The following is a 22,095-nucleotide window of genomic DNA, read 5'->3' on the forward strand; positions in this document are numbered from 1 at the left end:
TAACCACCTGTGACCTTTTACATTTCAACCAGTTGTGTGGGGAAGGACATGCACTTCCTCTTGATTCCCGCTTTTGCACCAACTTCTGCTTTTGTTTTATAACTCTGACTAGATCAGGGGTCTCAAACTCGAATCACCAGGAGGGCCACATGAGGAGTCGTACGTTGGCCCGAGGGCCGCATCGCTCCCCCGCTGTCTCTGCCCCCCACTCTACCCCCTCCTCTGCCCCGTAGGGTGCAGCGGGGGCTCAGGGCAGGGAGTTGGGGTGCAGGAGGTAGTGTGGGGTGCAGCAGGGGGCTCAGGGTAGGGAGTTGGGGTGCAGGAGGGAGTGCGGGGTGTGGCAGGGGGTTGGGGAGCGGCAGGGGGCTCAGGGCAGGGCGTTGGGGTGCAGGAGGGAGTGCAGGGTGTGGCAGGGGATTGGGATGCAGGCAGGGGGCTCAAGGCAGGGAGTTGGGGTATAGGAGGGGTTCAGGTTCCGGCCCGGCGCCTCTTACCTTGAGCGGCTCCGGGGTGGCAGGGGCGTGCACCAGGGCCACGGTAGGCTCCCTGCCTGCCCTGGCCCTGGCCCGTGCCGCTGCGCTCTGGGAAGCGGTGGGCACCCTGTCCCTGAGGCCCCGGGGGGAGGAGGAGCAGAGAACTCTGTGAACTGTTCTTCCCTGTGGGTACCTCCCCCGAAGCTCCCATTGGCCACGATTCCCGGTTCTAGCCAATGGGAGCTTCAGGGGAGGTAACCACAGGCTCACTGAGTTCTCTGCTCCCCCTCCGTCTGGGGCCGCAGGGAAGCAGTGCCCGCCACTTCCCGGAGCGGCGCAGGGCCCTCAGCACCACAGTGTTGGCAAATCTGTGGGCCGGATCGAAAGCCCTGAGGGGCCAGATCCGGCCTGGAGCTGTAGTTTGCCCACCCCTGGCCTGGAGGTAGGCTGGGGTGCGGCGCACTGTGGCGAGGGTGCTTGGAGGGGATGCTTGGTGGGCCGCAGGGAAGAACCCGGTTGGCTGCCCACGGCCCGTGTGTTTGAGACTCCTGGACTAGATCATCACCCCTCTCATGCCAAAGTGCTTTTACACCTTGTCACAGGGGGCTCCGGCAAACTGGAAGTTGGGTTGCTCTTCCTTTTTTTTGCTTAGTTGGGTAGCTCCAGCAAAGGACTGAATGAAAATTTTGGTTCCTTTTTCTCTTCAGTTAGCAGCTTGTCTTCATTAACCAGACTCTTTTCTACATTTGCCATGGATAAGATGCTTCAGTGAACCCCTTAGCTGGTTAAAGATGGATGGCTCTTAGAAAAGGAGACTCAAGAGGTGCTCGTTGTGTGGAGTCGACTGTGTGTACGCTTCCCAGGGAGCAGAATGGCCTACAGTGGTCGCATAACCTTTTCCCACCCTTGGGTAGACAGTGGTTAGGATCTCTAGCTAGTGCTGTATCTTGCTGGGAAGCTGAGGCCAGCCACAGTGAGAAACATGGTAGGGAAAGGGCTGAGGAGCCTCTGTATATGTCACAGCTGGATCTGAATACTGTACAGTTCATTCCAACTCAGTAAATTATACGTCTGGGGGCTCTCTTTAGTGCTGCTATTAAGAGACCCTCCCCTTTGCAGGAGAGTGAAAAAGTAAGGAAGTCCAGGGAGAAATTTTCCATAAGTTGAACAAGTATTGAGTTATGATTTTGTTCACAGAACTGGTGCGATGGAAGCACATCTCCTAAGTGCTTTCCTGACTCTCGGGGGGCTCAATTAGGAGAGCTTCATGTGTCTGTTCTTGGCAACATGATCAGACAAATCTCTGCCTGTGGAAATTCCCAGAGAATTTTACTGAAAGCCCTTCCAGTGCAGGAGCCCCACAGGACAGTCATCACCAGCAACACCAGTTTCTGGAATTGGGAAAAAGCCCAGGAGACATGGCATAAGCAAGAAAGGGATGCATGTGTCAGTCTCCTTGAGCTCAGAGCCGTGAGACTAGCATTAATGTTGTTCTAAGAGACCGTCTCCAAGCTAGTCAGTTCTTCATTTCAACAAAACTGTGATGGTCTTGTTTATTATGTGCCAGATGCTCACTAGGAAAAGAACTTGAGTCAGAGAAGAATGTTCTCTTAGAATAAATGGGGAAGAATCTCAGAGCCTTAAAAATAAGTGTCCTGGTAGGAGCCCTCAATTTGCAGGCGATTAATGGAGTTGTAAAGCCTTCAGTCTTGATGATTTTGATTGGAGGGAAAAGAAATGAATCCCCCAAGGACTGTGTTAAAAGTAAAGGGAGATGAAGGAATGTTGATTCTTGTGTCTCTTGCCTGGCCTTACAATTCAAGCTAGTTAACTGAGGATCTAATCAACAAGGGCCCACTCTTTTTGGATTTGATGTCTCCAGGGCCATTTCATTTTACTGCCAAAGGAAAACTGCATTGAAAGGATTGGTGTGTGAGAGGCAAACCTTGAAACATCTGGGGCTGTCTCTCAAAGTGAGGCAGACACTTAGATGAGATTAAGAAAGTTGTCTGCCTCCAGGGTCCACAACTCCACTTGGAATACTCTTTTGGTTTGCACCAATGCTAGAAGGTAAAAGGCCAAAGTGGTGCTCTGTTCCCTATGTTCTTGGAGTTTCTTTAACTGGATAAAGGCCTTTCTCTCAGTATGTTGAGAAATAGGGTTTAGTAGTGAGAGAGCTGTGGAGACACACTGAGTGGGTTCGCATCCCTTAGTAGCCAGATTTTTTTCAGAGCAGTTGGAACACGTTTTGGCTAAACAAATAATTGTTACTCCTTGGCCAGTGTAGTGCTTCAAACGAGTATTTATCTCTTGTAAAACACTGGCATTGGTTACTCTTATTTTGGCTCTCAATTAAAATGACCTTTCTGGTGACCCTAATTAGGATGAACTTGAAGTCCTCTCGTGGTGATTCCTCTTTCTGTTTTTCCACAGTGTTAAAGTAACAAATCTCTTGGTTCTCAGCTTTACGTTGAAGTTGAATGCTGAGTTGCACAGGAATCTAGAGATTACGCTCCTTTCCTTTAGGCTTCTGATAATGAAAGAGCTTGGCATTTCCTAGATGCCATTGGGGTCCTGAAATCTTACCTACACAAAGTCAAAGAAGTCAGTGGTTCAAACTCCTTGTTATTCTTGTGTTCTGGCAAAGAAAGAGTAATTCATTTTTCTGTTGGTCCTTGCTAAATGGATTTGAGTATGGATTAAGGAAGCATATATATCAAAGGGCTTTGTGTGTCCTATGGAGGCATTAAGAATTGCTGATTATAATGTGACTGCTTCATGGGGAGTGTCTGAGTTGAGGAAATGTGTCACGCAGCTTTTTGGTGCTCTGCATAACTTCGTGGACCATTTTGTGGATGCTGGCGCTTCTGCTGATACTTTGGGGTATAGAATTCAGAGTACTGAATCTGAGTGTTAGGAACCACTAGGCAAAACATTTTTTTTTAGATTGTTGGATCCCTACAAGCAGAAACAAGTTGGATCCCACCTGTAAATTGTTTTTCTATATGGGCTCCCAAAACTCTGGAATCCACCTAAGAATCTTATTTTGTACATAGTTTGTATTGTCGTTTTATTTGGAATGTGGGTCCTGCTGATGAAGTTAAAAGCTGTTCAGTGAGGTTCAATTGCTAGCTGAAGAAAAGAAAAATGCCAAATGATCCTGTCAGTCAATTTGAGGAGCTATCTGAGAAAGCAAAAGGACAACCCCCCCCCACCACCTGTGTCCATATTAATGGAGCCCCTTGTGGAAATACAATTAGCAGGTAGGGCTGGCCAAAAGTCCACTTTCCTGTTACAGTAGAGAGAACAAAATTAAATAACGAATCCTGTTCCCAATGCAGAACTGATATTTTTAAAATATTAATTCATAAAGAAAACCAAAGAAGGAAAAACTGAGTATTTTAGAATTTCTAAAATGCTATTCACAGTAATGGACAGAGTGGCTTTTTGAAAGTTTAATATATATTTGTACATAGATGAAGTACATATACTTTTCTCTGTAGATATTGTATGGGCATGTGAGCAGGTGCGTGTGGCCACTAAGGCTAATATTCATTCGAGGCAGAATGGATGTAAAACTGCTATATTGGTGTTGTGGGAATAATAGTAGTGTAAGGACAGAATTCCTGACTTCCCTTCTTTTTTTTTTTTTTTTTTTTTTTGCCATTGCTCTCCTTGCACTGCTATAGATTATATAGCTAGTACTCGTACCAGTCAGAATAGACAAAACGACTGTGTTAGTGCTAAGTGGCAGTGGTTATTGTCAAGATATCACTTATTTTATAATGTCAAAAAAAATTCCACTGCTGATGTTTATCATGTCCTTTTACTTTAGGACGGATGGTAGGCTTAATACTACTCACATGCCACTGCCACAGAACTCCTTTTGAGGTTGAGTAATCACCTTCATGTTACAGTGCAAATCAAGCCTTTCAATACAAGAGAATTGTTAGCTTTATCTAGAAGCTTTAGAAAGAAGGATGAATGAAGATTGTAAATGACTTTCTCCTTGCTGTTCTTACTGAACTACATCTTTGTGTTTTCTTTCAGCTTGTAACACTTCAGGAAGCTAAATTGCTGCTAAATGAGGATGATTACCTTATTAAAGCTGTCTATGACTACTGGGTGAGAAAACGTAAGAACTGCAGGGGGCCATCCCTTATCCCTCAAATCAAACAAGAAAAAAGAGATGGCTCCACCAACAATGACCCTTATGTTGCCTTTCGGAGGAGAACTGAGAAAATGCAGACTCGAAAGGTAATTTGTGAATATAGGACTGGATCCTGCAGCATGCTAATCACTCTGGTCTCAATCCAGCAAAGTCCAGAGTGCTCAGCACTTTGTAGGATAACCCCATAATATGCCTAAAATTAGTTATCTATCAACTAGTCTTTTTGTACTGCATTCATCGTTGTAGTATCTAACTAATATCCTGAATAAATTTGAACCTTGTTAAACTGACACAATCAATTTGTAATCTAGCCTGTTTTCTAATAATAAAAGTAGCTAAAGGGTCATACTCTCCTGCTTTTGTGGTTTTACAGTCCGTTTCCTGTGTAGTACCTGATCATTTTAGTAGAAACGTGTATTTAGCATGCTTATCCATTGTTGTTGGACGCAGCGGTAGAGGGTTATGATGGAACTGGTAACTGAGGTGAAGAAATGAGTATTAAGTCTGCTCCTTGTCCTGGTCACAAGTGGGAGGGAAAGGGGTGATGCATCCTCTCAACTGCTTCTTGGATGTGTGTTGGGGTGCGACTCACTGTTGCGGCACTTCCTCCTGGCTGTCCTGGGAATTAGCTCTGCGCCCTCTTCTGGTAGTGTCTCACCCACCATCACCTCTGCTCCTGGACCCACATCACTCCCAGGACCGTGGCGTCCTCTTCATGACATTGCCCTCTGACTGTGCCACACTCCGTGTTCTCTCCTTCCAGGGGACCTGCAATCTCCACCCAGCCACTTCCCTCAACTGCAGTCCATTGTCCCAGGGTCGCTTCCCATGCAGCTCCAGCACCCTCTTCTGCCCTTACCTCAGGGCCTCAGCAGCCAGCCAGGAGCTCTTTCTAGCTCCCCAGTCCCTGCTTGCAGCACTGAATTGTCCCAGGTGCTGGGGCTTCTTCCCCCTGCTAGGAGCCCAGTCTTCTCCCCTCAAGTTCCAGTCAGCTACTCAACTCTGCTCTGCCCTGCAGCCCTTTTTATATGGGCCTGCTAGGCCAAGATTGGCTGCTCCTTGCAGCCCCTCTCTAATTGGCTGCCTCCAGTGCAGCCTCCGTAGGCAGCCCTTTTCTGCCAGTGCGGGGCAGCTGTCCCATCACAGGGTGCCAAACAGCCCAAACAATATCCTATTCGTTCTTGGATGCCAAAGGTTCCAACTGTTCCGAAACATCCGTCTTCCATCAAATTCCATCTTCCTCCAGACAACTTCAGCAATGTAGCTAAGCGTTTTCAATGCAAAAATTTATCATGCCTTGAAAATTTAAGAGGCAGTATGAAATAAATTGTGTAAAATATTAGAGTAGGATACTGTACAGATTGTAGCATTTATTTTCTTATTTAATTAAAAAAAAAAACCTCCATTTAAAAAAAAAAAAAAATTACTCAAAGCTGCCACAGAATTACACCTTAAAGTGCCTCAGAAAGCAGGAAGATTTTATTTCGGTTTTTACCAAAAAAGTTGGTGGTTATTGGATATCTAATATGCTGGTGAATGCCAATAAAAATGAGGCAGGGTCAGAGGCTAAAATAGGGAAAGAACAAGTTAAAAATTACTTAGGCCATGTCTACACTGTCCCTTACAGTGGTGAAACTTTCTTCACTCGGGTGTGAAAAAACACACCCCTGAGCGATGCAAGTTTCAGTGCTGTAAAGTGGCAGCGTAGATAGCGCTGGCAGATATTCCCCTCGCAGAGGTGGTTTTATTACAGCTCCAGGAGACCCCTCTCCCAGCGCTGGAGCCGCAACTACACAGCCATATTAAAGCACTGCCGCGGAAGCACTTTAAAGTCAGCTGTATAGACATACCCTTAGACAAGTTCAATATCTTCAGGTCACCAGGGCCTGTTGAAATACATCCTAGAATACTCAAGGGGCTGTCTGAGGAAATATCTGAGCTATTAGCGATTTATATTTGAAAAGTCATGGAAGACGAGAGCGATTCCAGAGGACTGGATAGGGCAAATGTAGTACCAAAAGGGAAATAAGAACAACCCAGGGAATTACAGACCAGTCAGCTTAACTTCAGTACCTGGAAAGAAAATGGAGCAAATAATTAAGCAATCAATTTGCAAACACTAGAAGATAATAAGGTGATAAGTAGCAGTCGTCATGGATTTGTCAAGACTAAATTGTGTCAATCCAACCTAGTAATGACTTTATATCTGATTTGTACCACAATTGACTTGAACCTGTTTGTGGGAGACAGAGGAACAACACAATACAGATCAGCTGTTCGAGTTGCTAATCACTAGCTTAGGTTGGTTATAGCTGGAACTATAAAGTCCTCAGTTTTCCATATTTTGATATCAACCTTAAATATAGTAAAACTCATGACTTGCAGAATCTAGGTAAGCAAAATATTTTTGGGCCAAATCCTCAGCTCTTTTATACAAATTTCCATTGACTTCATTGGAGCTTTATGGAAGAAAAAATTAGCTTAGGATTTGACTTTACAGAGATATTGCTCTTCCTTTCTTGTAATCATACTTTACGGTTTGGTGCACTGAATAGTTTATTCTTGTGAAGGGTTTATGCTAGGATTCACATGGTCAGATTCTGCTTTCTGACCACAGGCCTACAATGTATAATATTTTGCTAAACCGACACAATTTACATCTTCCAGATTTTGCTTTTGATTTATACTCTTATTAACATTCCATCTGTTTTCAATAGAATCGAAAGAATGATGAAGCCTCTTATGAGAAAATGTTGAAATTAAGAAGAGAGTTTAGCAGAGCCATAACGATTTTGGAGATGATTAAGAGAAGAGAGAAAACAAAACGGGAGTTGTTACATTTAACATTAGAAGTTGTGGAAAAAAGGTAAAGTTACCATCCAACATTAACTATGAGAGCCCCGCTTCGAATATGTATAAAATACTGCATTAAATAAAGGGGTTTTGTTCTATCTCAAATGCATAGTAACACATTTTGTAAATTAAGCTACTGCTCCTGTATGTATACATGACTTTTGAACTTTTTTGATTAGTTGAAGGCTTAAATCTCACTGTAAACTTCATAAAACTGAAAATTGTGTTTGTTGTACAGCTTATTTTTTTTTTTTTTTTATAATATGATGTTTCCATTAATATGTATAAAGATCCCCTTTTATAACTTTCAGGTACCACTTGGGTGATTATGGAGGTGAAATCCTTAATGAAGTCAAGCTTAATAGACCTGACAAAGAGATGAGCACCACTCCAGCAACTCTTCATAATGGAAACCACCACAAAGTTCAAGAATGTAAAGTTAAGGTAAACTTGTTTTTGTCCACATTGAGACATCTTGTTGCTTTGAACAGCTCTTATAGTTGGGTTGGCTAGTCAATCTAATGTGCAGAGTAGGTGCTTGCATTGGGAAAGAGAGTAAAAGACTGTCCCTAGCCTGAAAAGTTTATAGTCTAACGTGGTTCAGATGTCTAGGTATCAGTGACACCTGACATCACAGTTTTTTCTTTAAATAAGAATAATATAGTATTCTTTGTTCCTATCTTTCTCACTACACTCTCTTTTAGTTGTAAGGAGACACATATGTAAACACTTAAATGTGAATTTAAGGGCCTATATCACATACTGAGACATACAGTGAACTACTTTTCTCTTGCGTTCCTTTGGGGAGTAGAGCTTTGAACATTTTTCAGCAGCACAGATACCGATAGCTGTGGACAGAATCATTCCACAACACAAAGATGAGAATATTAGGGAAATGTAGGCTGTCAGTAAAAGGCAATGAAAGAGCTACAGAATTCTAGGGGTTGACATAAACTAGGGATTATGCATCAGAGATCAAGGCCTATTAACATTTCCAGGCAGATAGCTAGCTCAAGAATACAAGCTTTACTATTTATTTTGTATAATGTCAATGCTTAGTAAAAACTGAGCAACCAACATTTTCAGGAAATTCTTTGGGTTGTGTGTCAGTAGTCTGACATTATTGAGAGCTGTGCACTATTGATATCAACTAGCAGTGATTCTGATTTCCTCCCTCTGTTGACAGTGTAATAATATCAGAAACTTAGTGGAAAACAATGCAGACAAGGTGTGAGCCTTTTAATTCTACGTAGGCACCACAGACTACTAGGAGGGAGAGACCTGGAAGACTTAATGCTATTCTGTTTGTCATGTGCACGTTAATTATTTTGACAGGCTGAGATTGGGAGAGCTGTGGGCTGCCAAATTTTGTGAAGTGTTATCCTTCGCAGAAGAGTGTTGTTCCTTAACTTCCTTCTGTCTATGCTGAACCACAGTTGGTCTAGTTTTATTTTTATACCTACTGACCTTGGGAGTGTTTGTAACATCGGAAAAGTAGGGTTAAAAGAATCATCCATAGCTAGAAATTTTGGACACCTTCAAACTAGTCACACTGCGCAGTTTTTTGTAAACTCAAGCACTGGATGATAAAATTAATCTTCTGGAGACTTCTCTATTTAAATCATCAGTGGGAGACGCTCCACCAAAGAAATGCTCTCTAACAAATAAACATTTGAAAACTCCTGGTCCAGATACATCAGAAGAGAAGAAACATATCAAGAGTTCAGGTGTAATCTAGCCAGATCATCAAATCAGAATTCCCTACGATGTAGTGGAATTAGATCCAAACATCCATCCTCCATTGATCATTTTTTTTACCTAGTGCTTACCTTTATCCTTCCCTTTTTCTTAGTGCTTCCTGAAAAACACATTCTCGGAGCTCAAAAAACAAGGAAAAAAAAATCCTGTAGAGAGATCTTGCTCTCCATTGTATTGGACTGCTCAAAATAGATGGATAAAAATTAGGTATTCAGAACCCCCCAAAAGATTGTAGCATAATTATTTGAATATTCCATTAGAGGATAGTTTTGACCTTTTGTGCAAAATAAAGTAAAATACTTAGTACTGAAGGACCTAAAGTAAACAGTTCCTCAGGGCTACACCATGAATAGAATGAGAGATTCAGGTATTCCTGCACAATGTTGTCTTACTACTTCAAGAAAAGAGCGCTATCCTTGTTTCCAGATGAGAAAAAAATTAAGGTTTTTTTTTTTCTCCTGTGTCAAATGCTGATTGGTGCTGAGCATCTATAACTCGAACTTAAATTGAAATGGCAATTAGGTCAGTATGCACTGTAGGTTTTGAATGGTTTGTCTAGTCTAGTTTTAAACTTACTATGTGATGGGACTTCCACCATTGGGAGTCTGTTCCAAAACCTAATGGATCTCATCAAGAGGTGAAACAATTCCTAAATAATTTGTCCCTTCTTGATGCTCACAACCTTCAAATAATTGTATATGGTTATGTCTTTACCTCTTCCCACTTAACCAAGCTATACAATTCTCAGTTCTCTTGGGGACCGTCCTTGCATGAAGCACACCATTGTAATGCAGGAGAGGATGAGGCTGTTAATATTTCCTGGTAATCCAGAAGTCCTTCTGGTCCAAAATCACTGTTAATGATTGTGAAGCACAGAATTAAATACAGTGAAGTATAAAGATCAGTATAAAAAAGCAGTGAAGACAATGAGGAGTTCTATTGCCTATGTGCCTGGTTTAAAAAAATAAAAAAAAACCAAAAAACAAAAAAGCAATCATTGTAACAGGAGCAACTCTGAATTTCTGAAACTGTGGTTGGCCTATATGAGGAGCCTTGGTCAAAGCCGGGGAAAGAAAAGAGGTAAAACGGAGGAAGGAAATGGGAATTCCTTTTTGCTTTATTGTTTCCACTTGGGACAAAGCAGAATCAGAACTGTGCACTGAATGTTATTTGGACAGATGGTTCTCCTTTTGCTGAGCTCTGAGAGGAAATGACACATCAAAAAGAAAAAAATTTAAGCAGTGGCAGACATCAGAATCTACACATTTAAAATATAGTAGAATACAACATCTGTTTTCAGGGTTTTTTTTAGGTGCGGAGAGGAGACTAATGGGAGTGGATTGCTGCCACCATTTAACTGTTTTTTCTGTTAAAGAAATGTCTGTCAGAGAGATCCTGCTTTTTTAAAAGTATATAGGTCATGGGCACACTTCAGTTTTATTGTAATGAAACAGCATTTAAAAATTGAATTGACAAAAGTCTATTGCAGGAACTTATTATAAGATATTCCTAAGTTGTTTGCCCTTTTGCTTTCTAGAATCATTCCAGAATATGATTTTATGGCTATGACTATATTATGACTATGAATTACAGTTTTTATTTAACACTAGTGACACCTACTGGTTAGTTAAGTTAATTTCAGGCAGTTACCTTTATTCTGTTGCAAGAACTTACTTGCCTTGTACTCTGTGTGTGTTTTGTTTTTTTTTTAATTAAGGCAAAGATACAATAAAACATAAATATAGTACATATCTTACTTGCGTAGGATCAGGTTATATTATTCAAAGATCCTGGCTAAAGATTCTGTCTTTCTAGCTGGGGAGCCCTCCTCTTCTGAGCATTCTAGAAAGGGTGACCAAATTTCTAAATACCTATCCATTGTACTGTGTATTATCAGTTATTAAAATGAGTTCAATTGCTTGCATTAGCTACAATCCAACATTGGTGCTGACAAGTTAAATTCTTAGAAAAACTTGTTGTTTCCTCAGCAGCCAAACTGTGTCTTTCTTATAACAGAAAAGGAGAGATTGAAGATAAGCATCCTTTAAAGTATCTTGAGAGTTCTGAAGTTTAACTGTTGCTGATGAGTATTTATTCTTGAGTAAAGTTTTTGATTTAATTCTGATCAAGCTTTATACTGTAGATTAATCTTGCTGAAGTAAGCTACTAGGATGAAATAGTAATAACCATTAGCATTGGAGTCTAAACAAAATGAAAAGTGATGAAATAAGAAATAAATGGAATAAACCCAGATCATTGTTCTTCGTTCCATATCCCAAGCAATTTTAAAACATTTAAGAGAATTGCACGTCTTGTGGCTTAGGAAACTGAGTTTTGGAAAATAACCAGAATGGGATTTTCAGCTACAGGATATTGAATTGATTGGTCCAAAAAACCACAACTCCCTTCTGCAGTCTAAAAAAGATATTTGTTCACTATAAAAGATATTTCATTGGTCCTTTTGTTTAACTCTGAGATTGCAAACAATAATGCCTTCCCAAATGTATGTTTCAGGAAAAGAGGAGAGTAGTTTTAATGAATTAAGGAATATTATGTTTTCTTTCTCCTGTCCAAAAAACCCTTCTATACAAACAGCATCCTCACCACCCATCTCTAAAGGAAGACGTGTCAGATGTTGTCCGTCAAAAGAAGAAGTATCCAAAGAAGCCTAAAATAGAGAGTGTAATAACTCCTCAGCAGCCCAATACTGAGACATTGCCTGTTATCAGTAAGAGTGACATTAAACAGTATGACTTCCACAGTTCAGATGAAGATGAATTCCCACAGGTAATTTTTAACTAAAATAAAATACAAGTAGTTACTTTAGCTGGGGGGGGGGGGGGGGGGCAAAATCAAAATTGACTTGAGTTTAAGTGATCTAACCTCAGAAGTGGGTATATGGTTCTCCTGATCAGAGATTGTGAATAGTTGGGTTTAGACAAATGCTTATATAGCATAATCGTGTAAAATAATTGAGATTGGTTCTGTTATTTTGACAAAGATAGAGGGGCCTAGCAATTAGAGGAGGGAGGGGCCTGGGAGGTAGATAAACTTAGTTATATTCCTGACGCTGTTGTAAAATGGGTTAATAATACTTACCCAACTTTCTAAAGAGCTCTGAGATCCACTGAAAAAAAGCTGTATAAATGCCAAGTATGAGAATTCCTTATGTGGCCATCAAGTTTTTATCTCAAATACCCTTCATTTTTGTGAACTCTATGTAGGTGTTTGTACACCTGCATTTTAGAGAACCCTCTTCCACCATCTGTTTCTCTGACAAATGCTGCTACCAAAATAGCGTATTATAAATTATGTTGGAAATGCTTTCTCATCAGTTCTAGATTTTTTTCCTGATATTTCTGGTATGATTTTCTCAGTTTTAAGCATTTAAATAGATAACTTGGGTGGCAGTTTCGGCAGCTGTGGTTCAGTGGATGAAGCACAAGACTGGGAGTCAGGACATCTGGTTTTATTGCTGATTCTCCCACTGATTTATTGTATGACCCTGGGGATGTTACTTTACCTTTCTGTGCTTCATTTCCCTCTCCCCCACAAAAAAAGTTACCTGTTTTTAATCCATCTTTTGTAAGCTATTTGAAAATCTCCGAATACAAAGCACTACATAAACTTAGAGTAGCATTACTCAATATACAATCAAAAATAGTCAATTGCTTATGACCTATATTTAATTATTGGTGGCTTTAAAGAGGCCGTGAAGTATCTCTAAATTGTGGATAGTACGATTATAGAGAATGAATTTGCTTGTGCTTTAGGTACCCTCACCAGTATCAGAACCTGAAGAAGAAAATGATCCCGATGGACCTTGTGCTTTCAGAAGGAGAGCGGGATGCCAGTATTATGCTGTAAGAATTTTTGTTGCTGTTTTTTAATAACGTACTGGCAGCATGCTAATATTAAGAGGAGTGTCTCTATCTGAGCCAAGGAATTAGACAGGCTGTTTGGTCAATCCAAAAAAAATCTTCACAATAACCTTTCGTTTTGGGCTTATCTTTCTTCCATATCTTTCTTTCTCTTTTCTTACTGTAGATTCAGTAAGTGCGTCAAGATCATCTAGAGCACTTCCAGCTAGTCAAATCAACCATCACTGCTAAGAAACAGGGCATACTGCTTTCTAGTTCTCCCAGTTCCTTTTCCCCCTCAGCCTTAATGTTCTGACACAAATATCAAGGGTTCTGAGGTGGCACATAAACCTGGATATGCCATATTATAGCACATTTAATTAAGTGTTTGTCTACACAAACAAGGTGGGATGTGAATCTGTCTTCCAGTAGCTTGCTGTGTTCTAACTGTCCATATGGACCCTACTGATGTGCACTGATAGTTAATGTGCTTTGGTCCAGACCTGTTTCAAATGTCAAGTAAATGTTTGTGTAGACAAGCCCCAAGAAACGGCAGTTTAGATCTGTTAATATTTAGGATAACTAAAGAGATTTAAACTGAAACCATGTAGAGTCATCTAAGTGTAAGTCACTTAGTCATCTCATAAGTCATCTAATGCAGAAGTTATAATAAATATCAACATTCTTTTTAGTAACTGCTATATAAATATACTTCTTGAGTCAAAGAACTTCCACTGCATGCATCAGATTAGGTGGGTTTTAGCCCACGAAAGCTTATGCCCAAATAAATTCGTTGGTCTCTAAGGTGCCACAAGTACTCCTCTTCTTTTTTTTTTTTTTAAAGAACTTAGGGTTAATAGAGATTTATTTTTATATCAAGATGCTGTTTAAATAGATTACAGTGAGTACTTAAAATAGAGTACTTTGCCTTTATACCAGAGGTCTGTCTTGAACGCTAATCCAAAATCTGTATGTGCAGTTTCATTAATTATGCTTTTTTTTTGCTTGAAATAATTGAATTTTAAAATACAGAAGATAACTAGACTACCTTTGAAAGGTCTTTGATGTAGAATTCTAAATGGAAATATCATAAACTTCTTGTAAAAGATCTCTTAACTGTTTAAAATAAACAGTGTGAAAATTGGCTCAGTTCAGGCACGAGATAATTTACTTAGAGGAAGATTACTGTGCTTCAAATTCTTGATCACCCAGAATAATACAGTAACTGGGCAAGCTTAAATGACCATCTTTCTCTTCCCATCCTTGAGGGGCCCACAGCAAATGAGCTGCAAGAGGACTACTTAAAAAAAATTAAGTGAAATTCATCAGAAAAATTATCATCCCAAGAAAGACGTATTCATTTTTATATGTTTATAAAAATGCTGTTTTGCATTCTCGTATTACACCAAAATGTATTAATACTTAGTGAAAGTGAATATCCTTTGAGATCATCCAGATTCTTAAAGAAGAGTACAAAATTCTTTGAAAGTGTAGTATAACCTCCCAGACACGGGTGGTGCTTCAGCCTTCAAACTTGAAACAGTTTAGCAAAATGTCCAACCATAAGTGTTTCCATACCACCTCAGTGGTGTAGGGACGGGAGAGGACGAAAATAGTGACATGATTAGAATTTAAAATACTCATCTACACAAACTAAAGAAGCGTCTGCTAAAATATATTTTATTTTTCAGCTCCTGAAATTCTTTTTTGCCTTCAGAAATTGACTTGTTTTGTATAGCATATGTTTTATCAAAGCATACTTCTGTGATTTTCTAGATAGTCTGGATTTTAGTAAGGACATTAGTAAGATAATACAATTCTGTTATTTTATTGTTTTGAAATATCGAGAAAAGAAAAACCTGAGTCTTAACGTATGAAAGCATTTATTTTATATAAGCTCTGTATGCTTTTGTCAATCTTAAGAAGTAAGCTTTACTCTGAAATTTTTTGTACTTTTCTTCCTGCTCTGTGCACACAGGCTGCTGCATCACAGAGGGAAAATGTGAGGCCAGTGTGATTTGGAAACTGGCTGACTCAATCCTCAGAGCTTGAAACAGATGTCTTGGTTTTGAAACTGTGGCAGTGGGGGAGATCTTTAGTCCTCTAAGTATACCTGACACTTATAGGTTCATTGGTCATAAGTGTTGATCACCTAAAACTCCTTTTTGAAATCAGTGGTAGCTGTAGATGCTTAACATTGTCAAAATCAGCCATGAATGCATATAGCGGAACAGATTGAGACTAATCCCGTAGTACCATATCATCTTAGCTCCAGAGGCATTGAGATCACTCACCAAACAGCTGCTCAGACATTGGTGAAGTGTCTACTGCAGAGGACCCCATAGGCAAGCTGCCACCATACCTACAGAGTGATCCAATCTCTTTGCTTGCGCTACTGAGACATAAGAGGCTGGGTAGTGACACAAAATCCTTTTTGTAAACTTAATCTTAAAATACAAGTATTTAAAAGACATACTATTTAATTTAAAAACATCATATTTAATTACATTAACTTCCCTGTAATGAACTAGGTTGGTTGGTGAAGAGGACAAAAAAGTTTTTATACAATACCCAGAATGTAGAATTTGTACTCCCTAAAAGTCTACAGGAGGATCTTAGGTCTCGACTAGGCAGGTCAGATGTGTTCAAGTATCAGGGGGTAGCCGTGTTAGTCTGAATCCGCAAAAACAACAAGGAGTCCGGTGGCACCTTAGAAACTAATATTTATTTGGGCATAAGCTTTCGTGGGTAAAAAACCACTTCAGTTATCTCCGCAGTCTCCCAAGTGACTTGATTCCTTCTTTGGACACTGTGGGTCATGAAGCTCTCTGTATTTGTTCCTCTTTTTCTCCCATAGGTTTTCTTGAGTGCATCTCATGGTTCTGTAGCCTCAGGCGTATCTTAGTGATTTCCAAGTTCCTACGGGTTATCAGATGTTATTATTCTAGTGCTCTTCTACTTTGCAGATACTTACGATTGATCAGGCTGTTGGCTTGTACATTTACATCCAGCTCCGGTTCCCTAGTGACTAGCTGGCTCGTTTGTTCTTCAGTTTTGCTGAATTTTCTGAGTGCTGGCAGCAAGTGTCATCCCTGGTTGGCCACTAATTTAGTCATTAAATCCACTCAGCTGTAGAGGTTTGGCTGTAGCTTCCTCCTCCTCAGCTCTTCCAGCAGCAAAATGAATGATTTTTGAGTGCACTTTTTTTTCTGGTACAGTCAAGAAAGGAGATCCGTTGTGGCACTCCCCTCCTCCCCCCCAAACCCACAAAATTCCCACCTCTTTGTCGCACAGGCATACTTTTTTCCCCTGCAGAAAGAGTTGTCTGACCCCTTAGTTTTGTGACCTGAACTTTTGCTAGTTTGAAAACATAAGAGTTGACAAAGTGGGTCAGACCATGATTTATCTTACCCAGTATCCTGTCTCTGACAGTGACCCATACTAGAGGAATAGAGCTTCAGGAGGAATGTACTGAACAAGGCAATTACGAAATAATCCAGCCCTGTCTTCCATTCCCAGCTTCTGGTAGAGGTTTAAGGTCACCCCGAGTATGGGTTTGCATTCCTGACCATCTTGGCTAATAGCAATTGATGGACCTATCTTCCATGAACTTACCTAGTTCTTTTTTGAACCCAGTTATACTGAGAGCATTCCTCCATGTTTCAGTCATAGGTAATGTTGTAAGACACTTTTAAGAAATGGTATTATACATTCATAGTTTTCTTGACCCAAACATATGCCATAAATTTGTGCAAAATGTAATTTTCTTCTCCTCTCCAGCCTCGTTTGGACCAAACTAATTATTCATGTGAGGATTCGGAATTGGCAGAATTTGACAAGCTGAGGTATAGGCATTGCCTCACAACCCTTACGGTTCCAAGAAGATGCATAGGATTTGCAAGAAGGCGAATTGGGAGGGGAGGAAGGTAGAGTGGCATTGCTTTGATTCTTTTGGCCCTTTTAACCCTCCCATCTCTTAAAAAGAGATCACATAACTAATGTCTATTAAATTGTGTTTTTTTTTTCTTTTTAAATCAGGGTTATAATGGACCGAATATCTACAGAACACGATCCTGTCCTGAAACAGATAGACCCCGAAATGCTAAATAGTTTTTCAAGCTCTTCCCAAACTGTAGACTTTTCTTCTAATTTCTCACGGACCAATGCTTCCAATAAACATTGTGAAAACAGACTGTCCCTTTCTGAAATATTAAGCAATATCCGATCATGTCGACTGCAGTGTTTCCAGCCAAGGCTACTAAATTTACAGGACAGTGATAGTGAAGAATGTACCTCAAGGAAACCAGGGCAGACTGTGACTAATAAAAGAGTTTCTGCAGCATCTGTAGCTTTATTGAACACCAGCAAGAATGGCATATCAGGTAGGCAAGGATTTGAATTGTTGTGGAACTTGACATTTACATCTCCTATGTTATCCCTGGGATTGGGCTGACAACGCCATCAGTGGGGATACGTGACCAAACAGGTACAGGTAAAAACTAGTGATTTTGAAGGTTTGAGATACACAAAATCTTCACAAAAAACAACTTTAAGTTTCTGTAAAAAAAATTTGGGTAAAAGGCCAGATAATGTGTTAGATAATGCAGATTTGGGTATTCATGGATCAAAAAGTCAGGAATTACCTGTGTTTCAGTGCTGCTGCTCTGCACCTCCAGTTGCTGAGATTGAGAGTTTTGAACATATCTTGTTAGCTGAACCACTGTGTAAGGAAGGAAAAATGCTCCTTGTAAGTGCAAAACAGCATTTATTTTAAAGGGCTTATTCATTTGGCTTTTATATCCTGCTGAAGCAGAGAGAAAGGAGCAAGAATATGTTTATATAAAGCACTGGTGTTGTAATAGCAGTGCAATAACTATTTTTATGTGTGTGTATTGACTCCATTAATGTGTATGTGTAGTGGGAAGTTTCTGTCTGAGGGAATACCAGTTCTTGAAGTATAATATATCTACATGTACCACAGTCTGACTGTCACTCATTAGCTTCAGGAGAAGAGTTGTCAGTTGTATCTTGATGAAAGTCGTGAGTAACAGATGCATTATTTTCATCCCATGAAATGACAGTTTGTTTATGGCTTTTGTGGAAGGTCATAATTTTGTATAACTAATTTTGGTGAAGTAGTCTTTGATGGGACTTTTTGTGTGCAATTATTGACTATTTAGGAATTCTTTCTTCTGTTTTAAATCCATCCCCTGCCCCCAAACTTTAACATGTATAAATGGCATCCAGTACCTAGATGTAACTTTTATTTTTTTTGAGCTGTCATTTGGATCCTTCTTTGTAGGTGCCAGTGCACCTCAAGCACATGTGCTTGGAGTAATTTGAATAGCAGAGTCAGTCAGAGCTGCGCAAGTGTCTTGTGCCTCCTTGTGCTACCTTACAAGGTCAGCATAAAGAGTGGAGCAGCTTTGACCCTCTCTCAGTTCTGTCTTGTTGCCTGTGGCAGCAAGATAGAACATGATGAGTGTCTGACCCACTAGTTTTTAACTTGGGCTAAATTATCTTAAATTCTTCAAAAAAATCTTCAGTACTCTTCTGATTCACTTACATATGACCACCATGAATAATACTTACCCATCTCTGCTGACTATTGATGAACAGATTCCCCCCTGCACACACTCTCCTATACCTGGCTCCTCTATATGACAGATTTGAAAACTATGGGATTCAAGCCTTGCTTGTCTTATGATTGACTGATTTCCATTGAAAGATAGACACCCATAGGTATGTCTTTTGTTAAGGAGAATCCCGTGTGTTGGTGTGCCTACTATTTTCTGCAAGAACATGTAAGTTATGAGACACCCAATTGAAATTTCATCTTCTGGAGCGACATATAGGGGTCTCTTCAAACTGAGAGGAGATAACAAGCTAGCATCATCCAACACATTGTCTAGCAGATAGGTGATGTCAAAGACGAGTGGAGAAGATGAAGCCAAGCAGGGACGCGGCATCACGGAGAAAAATCTGCCTCATCACAACTTTGAGTGGCAAATGGCCAGGCCCTACTGTCCAGATATGACTTTTTGACCTGGGATAGAGCAACCCCCTCTCTCTCAAAACTCCCATGTGACAACTGGGAGAAGATCAGAAATATTCAGGGAAGGCCAGTTGCTGATCAAGATGGCCATACGGGCTCCAGCGGATGCCGCCGACACCACATGCAGATATATGGTCGCAACAATGACGATGAGCAGAGAGTCCTGGCTCAAAGCATTGGGCAACCCTAGAGAGGTTCAGGTCACAATCCAGGACTTATATGGAACTATTTAGTGAGTGAATGGATAGTGCTTTGCACTCTTTCAGAGATTCAAAGGGCATCCTGCACTACCTGGGTTTTACATCCCATCCCTGTACCATAAGCTGTATCACCCTCAACCCCCATCAAGACAACAGGTGCCAACCTGTCATTCTAGGCAACTTGAGTACCATGCCTTCCTCGTACTTGGCAATGCATCGTGCTTCTACAGAATTTCAGCAAATTTGACAGGATGGTTAGGAGCCACATCACATCTAGTCCAGAGAGCATGAACTTCAGCAACCACCTTACCCCATGTGTGTGGCCTGCTGTAAGCTTGGACAGATGGATGTTAGAGATCATTGCCCATGGCTACCCCATCCAATTCTACTTTTTAACCCGTATCCACCTCCTTTTCCTATCAGGGACCCTTTGCACAAGAGCCTGTAAAAAGCAGAGGTGACATTGTTGCTTTGCGTTGGAAGCCATGGAGGAGGTGCACCAGAATTCAGGGGAAGAGGCCTGTACTCCTGGAGTTCCTTAATCCTGAAGAAGAAAAAGGGGGTCTTTGTCCTGTCCTAGAGCTGAGAAGGCTTAGCAAGTACTTACGCCATCTTAGGTTCAAGGTGGTAATGCTTGCCTCCCATCTTTCCATGTCTTCGAGCTTAAGATTTGGTTTGTGGTTCAATTTGCGCAGCACAGATTTTGACAGACAATGCATTAACAGTGTATTATATAAACAAGATAGGCACTAATAGTGCTCGGCCATAACCCCTCTATCAGGAGGTCATCAGGCTATGGACCTGGTGTCACTGGATAACCCCTCTGGATCTACACTTTCCTGGAACTGGTTACAGTCTGGTGGATTTCTTAAGCAGGCATGCAGTAACCAAGTATGAATGGTCAGTACAGACGTCTGTCATATTGCACCAATGGGGAAACTCCCCAATAGATCTGTTCATCGCAGTGGGCAATGCCAAATGCCCAAACTTCCACTCCAGGGAGGGTATTAGCTTAGACTCCTTTCTGAACACCTTCCTGCTACAGTGGTCTGCAGATCTTCCCTCCTCTCCACCCCAGTGTTCCTGATCCTGAGGGTGATCTCAAAAATCAGCCTGGACAAGGCCGTCTTGATCCTAATAGCTCCCTACTGGCAGAGGAAATTTTGGGTGTCTGAATTCCTGTACGTGTTTGTTCCATCTCCTGTTTTTTCCCCCATCTGCCCAGACATGAAATAGAGCCAGTTTGAAGCCAGAAGGGACCATCAAATCATCTAGTCTGATCCCCAGCACATGCACACTAAACTCAGCAACCACAATTAGACCACAGGAGACTAGACTAGACTAATAATCTGCCACAGGCTGAGAATAGAAAGGACAGAGGTATATTCGTGCCCAAGCCCCATGCAGTGGCAGGGAGATGACTGAGAGAGATACACACACAATCATCTTGGCAAGTGACCTGCATCCTTATGGTGCTGAGGAAGGTGAAGGTGTCAAACTAGCAGGAAGTCACTGCTAGTTTGACATGAGGGAAAGTTCCGTCCACCTCCACATATGGCGACCAGTGAGACCCTGAGCAAGAAACAGCTACCTGAGAGAGAGAAATCTAGCTGCCACCTCAGAGCCCTATCCCATCTCCCATTTCCATCACTGATGCTTCAGAGGAAGGAGATTTTAAAACAACAAAAACCAGAATAAGTGTCTCTTTCTGACCCCTCCAGGTGGCCATCTAAAACCATGAAGCAAGAGCTTTTATTACTAAAAGATGTAAGCTGGAAGTTAGCCCCAGAATAGCTGAGGCCACCTTCTACCATCACAAGCAACCCAGTTATATAGACACACTCATACGTTTGTCTAGCTCGCTCTTAAAACTAATTAAGTTTGTTTGCCTTCACAACTCCTACAACCCCCTGATGGTTAGAAACCACCTTCTAGTTTCTAGTCTGAATATGTTCATGGCCAGTTTATATCCATTTGTTCTTGTGCCAACATTGTCCTTTTGCTTCAGTCACTTTTCACCATCCCTGGTATTACCCCTTTAATGTATTTATAGAGAGGAGTCATATCCCCTCTCTTCTTTTTGCTAGACTAAACCAGCCAAGTTTTTCGTGTCCTCCATTCCCTTAATCATCCTAGTAGCTGTTCTCTGCACTGGTTCCCGGCTGAATTAATCTTTCTGGAACCTGGGGAACCAGAATTGTACACAGTATTCCAAATGAGGTTTTATCAGTGTCTTGTAGAATGGCATTAACACTTCTCTGTCTCCACTAGAAATGCCGGACCTGATGCGTCCTAACATCACATTTGCCTTTTTCACAGCTGCATCATACGGATGGCTCAGTGTCATCCTGTGATTGACCCACATACCCAAGTCTCTCTCCTCCTCTGTTGTGTATGTCTTATGACCCCGCAGCTTCTAGCAGAAATTCTTATTAGACCCTGAGTGCATGACGTTGTACTTTATATTATTGAATTTCATCCCATTACTGTCACTCCAGCCTTCAAGGTAAATTAGATTTTCTTGTATAATGTTCCAATCCTCCTCTGTATTGACGCTGCCTTCCAGGTTTGTATCAGTAAACTTCATTAGCATGCTCCTACTTTCTGTGCCAAGGTAATTAATAAAAATTTTAAATAAGATTCGTCCCAAGAGTAACTCTACTAGTGACCTCCTTCCAGTCTGAGAGATCACCTTTCAGCACATCTCATTGCCTTCTCTCCTTTA

General features: G+C 41.0%; 1 protein-coding gene across 1 annotated transcript in view; it reads left to right on the top strand.

Annotated features, from left to right (window-relative positions):
- Positions 1-22,095, top strand: part of EPC2 (enhancer of polycomb 2) — an 85,215-nt gene that overhangs the window by 43,828 nt on the left and 19,292 nt on the right. The window contains exons 4-10 of the mRNA XM_077830039.1: positions 4,524-4,730; positions 7,362-7,510; positions 7,809-7,941; positions 11,851-12,042; positions 13,029-13,118; positions 16,896-17,041; positions 17,154-17,497. Coding sequence (XP_077686165.1) covers positions 4,524-4,730; positions 7,362-7,510; positions 7,809-7,941; positions 11,851-12,042; positions 13,029-13,118; positions 16,896-17,041; positions 17,154-17,497 — 1,261 coding nt within the window. The remainder of the gene's footprint in view (positions 1-4,523; positions 4,731-7,361; positions 7,511-7,808; positions 7,942-11,850; positions 12,043-13,028; positions 13,119-16,895; positions 17,042-17,153; positions 17,498-22,095) is intronic.

Source organism: Eretmochelys imbricata, chromosome 11 (assembly GCF_965152235.1).
Source record: "Eretmochelys imbricata isolate rEreImb1 chromosome 11, rEreImb1.hap1, whole genome shotgun sequence".
Taxonomy (NCBI): Eukaryota; Metazoa; Chordata; order Testudines; family Cheloniidae; genus Eretmochelys; species Eretmochelys imbricata.